Source organism: Dermacentor silvarum, chromosome 11 (assembly GCF_013339745.2).
Source record: "Dermacentor silvarum isolate Dsil-2018 chromosome 11, BIME_Dsil_1.4, whole genome shotgun sequence".
Taxonomy (NCBI): Eukaryota; Metazoa; Arthropoda; class Arachnida; order Ixodida; family Ixodidae; genus Dermacentor; species Dermacentor silvarum.
Window position 1 is genome coordinate 76743366 of NC_051164.1, and position 8010 is coordinate 76751375.

The window sequence follows — 8010 nt, forward strand, 5'->3', positions numbered from 1 at the left end:
TTTAATCACACACTATACATCGCTGCCGACCGCATCATCACCCAGTAGCATCATCAAGAAGCATCATCCAGAAGCATCATCGAAATCCCCACTCGCTCCTCCATGATTGGTTTAAAAACAAAATAGCAGATAACCACTGCACTGAAGCAAAAGCATGACAAACTACTCATTTATTTTACGGCTTCATTAATAACATGGTCTCTCATGACTCGATGAGGATTGACCAAGCCCATGCAAATTAAGAGTTAATGTCAATGGCACTCGTGTGCAAATTGACTGCCCTTTTAATGCGATTGGCATTCTTAGCGTACTTAACGAACTTTCTGGGGGCTGTCTGTCTATCTATTTGTTTCTCTAACCGTTTCCCTGCCAACTTGGCTCACGGGAAGGTAGTCCATGGGAAGGTATATAGTAACGATGAATGATTAGGCGCCGTTACTATGGCGTCATGGCCATTTATGGCGAGCGTAAGTAAAGACATGCGCATCACGCGAGATGGCGTGAGCGCAAATCAGTTTATCCTGCATTTACGATATTAGATACTACGGCCGAACAGGAGAACTTTGCCAAATGAGAGACTCCGTGGAGTTTATTTATATTTAGATTCGACAGTGGTTGGTCTGGTCCAGTGAATTTTCGCTGGGGCGTTATTCGCCAAAAGCTGAAACGAAAATAAAAACGAGGAAGAAAAACAAAAACGAAACGCAAGGCATAGTCTCGCACATAGATGAAAGTCTCACAAGGCAAGCCATAACGTTGCTTATCGTCTTGAAAGTATCGATTTGGTTGCTATTCTCGGAGTCCTAAATATACGGCGTATTGCGTGCCAGCTCCTATGAGGTCAGCAAACCGACACACGCCAGCTCGAAATGGACGCACGACGAGTATATGTAGGTATACGTTCGTGCGATTGCATATTCTTGCCTGGTCATTTTTGTTTTCAGTTTTGCAAAAGGCAGAGGAAGAAAAATTACGGCAGACACTCCCCTGGAGTTCTTTAAGTATGCGTAAGCATTGGGCCACTTGCTCGTCTCCACTCAGCCCGGTGTCATTATCAATCTTGTCAAACTTGATCCGACCTGTATAAACCCTTATTAATCGTTATCAACCTTATCTGACTAGATCCGACCCTTATCAGTCGTTATCAAGCTTATCGCAATCAATCCGATTCTTATCAATCCTTATTCGTCCTTATCAACTTTATTACACACCGACCCTTATCAACGCTTATCGGACCTTTTTAACCTTTTCGGACTTGATCCGCCCTTACCAACCCTTATCGGTGCCTATTAACCTTATCAGAATTGCTCTGACCATTATAACCCCTTATCGCTCTTTAGCACCTTATCCCATGACGTCGAGCCAATATCAACCGTGATGAAACCCATATAACCCCTCATCACTCCTTATAATCCTCATTAACTCATTGACTGCTTATTTGTCAGTTTAGAACGACAGAAAGCTGAGCTAGTTGCTAAGGATTCATAATGAAAAAAAAGGTAAGGCGTGCAGAGATGGACACAGGAGGAGAGAAGTGGACAACACGAACGCCGACTATCAACTGAAGGAACCACAGAGGCGAAAAAAGAAAGAAGACACAAAACTGATGTGCGCATGCTCTGGAATGGCAGCACCACGTGTCAATCGGTTACACGTGATTGTTCATGTCTGCACGCCTTACCTTTTTTGAATTATGTATCTGTCAGTGTTGCACGACGTGAAGCGCGTGAGCCCTCAGAGATATGTGGCATTTCGGTCGGTAAAGGAAGGCCCCGAAGGAAGGCGCATCCCGCGACCACTGATATGTGTCGGTGATGTGGCGTGTTTGGCGTTAAATTTTCGCAAAATCGGAATTTTCCTGATGTCTACAATGCTCCAAGTCGGCTCTACATGTAGTCCCAGAGATGGTTTTTATTCCACCATTACCAAACCTTTCAACAAAGTCTTCATAGCAGCTGTTCTCATTTGACATTTTTGTAGGCCGGTAGAACACATTGATATGGTCCAGATTATTCACCTTCTGCAAGCGTGGGTGTTCAGCCCAGTGGGTAAGACACTCCGCTTCTGGGCGTGGGGCCGTAGTTTCGAAACTTACCATAGTTAACCTTTTTCCTATAGAAATAATTTTGTTTTATACATTAATTTCGTTATAGTGATTCATCTTATGTGACAGACGGACGGACGGACGGGTTTCCTCGTTGGGTAGGTAGAGAAATGGTTACGCATTTAAAAAACGCGTACCTGCCATATCGATCGGTGACTGCTTACAGAGGTGCTCTGGTTTGCTTGTTGCATCAAAACAACACGAGTCCAGATGCTGGTTTGCATAAGATTTAATCTTAAAAGGAATAATCGAGGCATCACACGCAGCTGGATGCGTGTCCCGAAGCTGTTATTAATTAATTCGTTCGTTCATTTACTGATTCTGCCGTTGCTTCATTCATTCGTTCACCTGTTCGTTATGCGTTTTAGATCACAAGAACAATCTTTATAAAAAGCTCATCGCTGATTCTCTTGACAAGGCTTCTTCTTGGTATTCGAAGAAGATGTCGTATTTCTTCGCATGACATTCACTTTCCACTTCTAAAGACTGAGCCCTCAAAAAAATGTTACCCAACGATATTGCACTAAGAGCCACTTGAACTCGCACATATAAGTGAAGGAAAGAAGAAAAAAAGGCAAGTCGCAACGGTGATGACATTTTCCGGCGCAACACATTGAATACATATGGGCTATATAAAATCGTTGCCAGCTTTTCTCAACGTGGCAGATTATCACTGCGACTCCTTTGAGGCGTTTTGCATTCCTGAAATGGCAGTGTGACGCTTTCGAGTTTATTTCGCGTCGTCGTTCACGCTGCCATATAAGGTCGCGCAATGCTATCTACCCCCCTCTCCTCTCAAGAAATAAATACAAAAATAATGCTCTTCGCAACCGTTGCTTAAGCCACTTAAGGCAAGCTGGCTGCCATCCAGTTGCGTAAGGACGTAATACGGCGCAAAAGGCTTTTAGAGTCTTAGGGTGGAAGCAGGGGATGGAGGTTACTCTTTGAAACTCGTTACATGAGGAAGCAGCGAAAGAGAACAGTGGACGCCCCCACCCGACCCCTCTTTATTATTTATGCGTTTTGCGAACAGCGGAGGAATTTGGCGGCACATATTTTTGAGCGTCATGATATAAGTGCAAATTTTCTTTTTCTTTCACGAAAGAACAAGAACTCAAAAAGTCGGGGCGCGGCTTCTTTTCGCATAAAAAGACCGGTTGTGTCTTTAACCCACATACTATAGATAACTTTCACGTGACGTCACTGACGTCGCTTCTCACCACGCTAAAGTACTCCGCACACGGCGGAGCTTTATACGCAGCTTATCGACCTGCTAGTACCCCAAGATGGCGGTCACGATGACGTCAACGCGAACCGTGGCTATATGAATGTCACCCCTGCAGTGCACTTTAGCGCTCATTCGAATGCATTTGAATAACTGTTCGTTTGCACTTCCGCAGATCGGCCCGAATAGCGCTGGCACCACTCACCAATGATTAGGTGAAATGAAAAGGAGGACTCACCTTCTTGTTGAGCTTTATGTTCGTGAAGATTGCGTGCACTCGCCACGTCTTGCTGAACATGGCGCCGAACGCGAGCGTGAACCCCGACATGAGGACCCAGGCCCGCGCCTGAAAGAAAAAAAAGGAGCAACCAATTATAGGCTTGGTAAAGGCACGGAAGGTTTTCTGTGCTTTCATCCTCGTAGGACTAAACGCGGTTACCCGGCGTTCTGCGCGCATGTCGCGTTAACCTGTCGCTTTAAAGGTCACGCGCAACGAACCTTTAAAGACAAGCTGTGCGGAGAAGTTCCACAACGCGTTTCGGGTGGCGTGGTCGGTATGGGTTATGTCTAAAACATGGCGGCTACGAGTTGCTTTCGGCTCCGCGACCACTTTCGGTGCCCGCGGTTTGCAAGAGCATTGCCTTCGAGATTCATTTCTTCCACTGAGAGGCAACCATCGCTGAGGCGTGGATTTGGACACCGTGTATTGAGGAGGCGCAAATTGTAGATGGCGCAGTAGACCCCAAGCAACAAACAACTAACATGCACCTGATACAGCGGGTACCTAGTATAAATTTACCAAGCTCGGATATTGAAAGATTGATTGACGCTGCTTTAAACAAAAACCATTCCATAATAGAATACCAGACTATGCATCTTCGGCGTCATTGAGTATGAATTGCTGGTATTTGCCTGTATCTGCGAATATATATGCGTACTTTTCACCGCTTAAAAAGCCTAGTTTGTCATATAGTCTAGGCACCAAGCAGTTGCCGTGCGAAAATGCAAGTTTAATGCACCAGCGCATGCGTCAAAATAAAGCTATAAGAAATGGATGTTTTCCGACACCCAAACTGAAAACCCGCCCCTGCCGTTCGTCGGAAATGACGTAGAACCCAGTCCTTTAAAAGCTAGCGCCCCCAGGCGCAAAGGCGTGCCAGCGAGGTGATGGCGCGTGCGCGGTTCTGGCATATACGTCATATCCGCCTACACCAGGTGCCTGCAGCGTCAGCTAAGGTTTTATTTAGGTACTAGTTAATTTTTCAATTTGTTAATGCTAATTATTTAACTTGAAACTTAGGCGCTGAACATTCGCGCGGCTTTGTCACGGTTACTTCGGTTCTGCATACTACTCATGCATAAGCGTGACCTCCGAGATCAAACCCACGAACGTGCGCCGTCGCGATCTTGGAGGCCACGATATAACCATTATAGCCATGGTGAAACTTCGTTGCAGTTGTCCTATAACCCTTTTCTACCAACGCCGTTCGCACTGCCCTTTGCGCAATAGCAAATATTATCTATACTTTAGCGAGTATAATTCCTTCCCGCTTTCTCCATACGTCTACCGCATCGCAGAATGGCTTTGTTGTCTTCACTCCTTCACATGTGCCATCTCTTTTTTTTTCGCACATTGTAGAATGTAACTGCACAACAGCATTGTATTACGCAAACGTGTTTCTACATCTAAATAACAACAGTGTGAAAAGAGGAAGAGGAGTTCGACGTTGGCTGCAGGTGGGTATATCGCCTTGGGAGAATTGCCGACATGATGATGATGATGGTTTACTGGCATCCATTTTGAAACGGGGCGGGGACAAATTAGTTACCTAGCCTGCATTTGAGGTTTAGCAAGTCGTCCAGTGCGTCGTCATTCGGAACGCAGCGTGACATGCGACACCAAGGCGACGCGCGCTTGTGCGCGTCGGGGAACACGTGCACAGCACACACATGCTGCTTGTCGCCGATGTTAATGTGAACGGCAGGCGTCGACCTCTTCTTTAGCGTCGATTAACAACACGCCGTTGAGTGAAAGAGTGTTACTGGGACCTTGGCCAGACGAAATCTACCTTGTGCCGCTGCCTATGACTGTAAGAGATCAGGTCGTATCAATCTATTCCCTGCTTGTTTTCCACCAAATATAATATTCTAAACGTCTCTTGCTTATCTCGACTTATCTTGATTATCTTGCTTATCTCGCTACCGCATTTGATAGGCAGCACTCGGGCGAAGCAATCGCCGGCAACTTTTGCGGGTCCTCCTGCAGCTAGTAGCACTTCTCCCGCTCCTCCTTTTCGTAGTATTCATCATCATCACCATCGTCATTCTCATCATCATTCACAGCGGACGAGTGAATGAGAAAGATAGAGAAGTACAGTTGACTGACCGCGCATATGTAAGGAAAGTTGGCGACCGATGTGAAACCAGAGTCCATTCCGAGAAGGATGACGCTGGTGTAGGTGAGGATGCAGCCCACGATGATCAGGTTGTTCAGGTACGGGCTGGACATCTTGATGTACCTGTGCACACAATAAAGAAACCACTCGTCGGTCACAGGGCCGCAGGTCTCGTGGAGCCCTGCAAGTTTCGCGGTTCGCGTTTTTACGGAGCATTTACGGAACGAGGATCCCCAGGATGTTTGCCAGTCCTGTACATTTTAGATTTATTTCAGATGATTGCGTGAAATAGTACGCCGTTTACATATACAGTACGAAGTTCCATGGTTCAAGAACCGTAGACCAGGACCTCATCTTCCCAGAAACCACGTGAAAAGCCTATAGTGGTATTTAATAATTAGTTATTAAATTAATTAATTAATTAATTAATTAATTAATTTATTTACAGTACCTTACAGGCCCTGCGGAGGGAGCATTGAGTAAGAGGGGGTCATAAAATATTGGCAGTTAGCACTGTTGGTATACTGGCAGTTGGCGCGGTTGGCACTGTCATACTGCTACATCGGGCCGCTCAATAAGCAGCAGCTTAACGGATGTTTTTCAATGCGTTTTCGCAGTTTCAGCTGTGCGCATGTTAGCGGTTGGAATGGCCAATTTCGGCCAGGATAACAGGTCGAAGCAGCTTTTTTAATGAATTCTGAATGCGATACAAAAGACCGCGGAGTAAGCATACTACCTTAGAATACGTGGTCTTACACTAAGGGATAACAAAAGCGGGTGTTTTGCACATAGTCATGGTGGCTCCTGTGAGACACTTGAACATCTCGTTATAGAGTGTCCCGCATTCGTTGCGCAGCGCGCATTGTTAATTAAGGAATATGGACTTATTGGAATGCAAAGTGCGACCCTTGACGATTGCCTCTTTCCAAGGGGGTGCGCTTCCCGACGTGACCAGGCCCATCGAGCCTTGCTAACTTTTCTTAAGGACACTGACTTGGCCGCCCGTTTATAGACATTATTTGTATTTTGTTTTGTTCTGTCTGTGTCTCCGTCATTTCTTCATTTCCTCTTTTCTTTCCTCATGTTTTCATTTCCTCTATTCCCTCCTCCTGAAAGAGTAGGCAGGCGTTGTGCCCCTCTCGGTGGCATTTCCATAATAATAATAATAATAATAATAATAATAATAATAATAATAATAATAATAATAATAATAATAATAATAATAATAATAATAATAATAATAATAATAATAATAATAATGGTAAGATACGCACGGTAGGGCAGTGCATGCGTAACGTTTACAACACTAAAAAGAAAAATGAAATTCTGGGGTTTTACGTGCCAAAACCACGATCTGATTATGAGACACGCAATTTACAACTTGAAGACTCATAGAACGGTCGCATGTGTTCTTGTTTTTTACATTTTCGGCGCATGTTCAGGGGGTATACGAGCCTTATTACTGTGCCTAATTGTGTGAAGCAAATCGGATCTGTTTTCTTAAACTTGCGAAATGAAGCGTTAGAACGACATATGTGGCTCAAGAAAGATGGCTGCTTTTTCTGAATTTTTTTCTTCGTTTTTTTTTTTCTGTCACGAATTTTTCGCACTGTCAACCTCCGACGCACCCACACTTTCCGCACCGCAAGCATGTATAAGAAAGACGCGTTTTTGGTAAATTTCAACACGCTATGGAATAAATAAAAAGACAAAGAAAAAAACTTGGAGGACGCTTAAGCTTCGCATTTGAGAGTGGAACGCTATATCATTCTAAGAACTGGTTTTGGCACGTAAGACCCCCAGAAAGAAGAAAGATGCCTAACTGCTTCTCATGTTTTCCGGCAACTGCGGCTTACGTAACCGTAATGTTTGCCGAGAAACGCTTGCAGCGAACGCAATTCACGAAGGCGAACTTTGTGGTAGAAACGCGGCCTCTTGCGTGGGCCAATCCCGGAGGTAATGCACAGCCGCGCCAAAAACATCACATCGTTTTAATATTTCTTTCTGAGAAGATTCGACATAAAAGGCATGCGCTGTCGGCGTTTTGTTTCATGCACCTGGCGGCTGCACTCAGATATCGCCGGCGCGCAAGGAAGAAGCGCAGATACAAGCAAGCTTGTAGTTACGGATGGACACGCATGCGCGCAAGCGTCGGTCCTGACACCAGGGGTGAGCCGCCAGTAGGCGAGGAGGACCGTTTCGCCACTCGCTCGCGTGCCCCGCAATATTTTGTGGCCGAGTGTACACACACCTAAATATCATTTTTCCGCCGACGCCGACACCGT

The 8010-nt window shown here is 45.3% G+C and overlaps 1 protein-coding gene across 1 annotated transcript in view; it reads right to left on the reverse strand.

Annotated features, from left to right (window-relative positions):
- Positions 1–8010, reverse strand: part of LOC119433994 (gamma-aminobutyric acid type B receptor subunit 2) — a 350459-nt gene that overhangs the window by 43318 nt on the left and 299131 nt on the right. The window contains exons 11-12 of the mRNA XM_049658564.1: positions 5716–5848; positions 3568–3675 (exon numbers count right to left, since the gene is read on the reverse strand). Coding sequence (XP_049514521.1) covers positions 3568–3675; positions 5716–5848 — 241 coding nt within the window. The remainder of the gene's footprint in view (positions 1–3567; positions 3676–5715; positions 5849–8010) is intronic.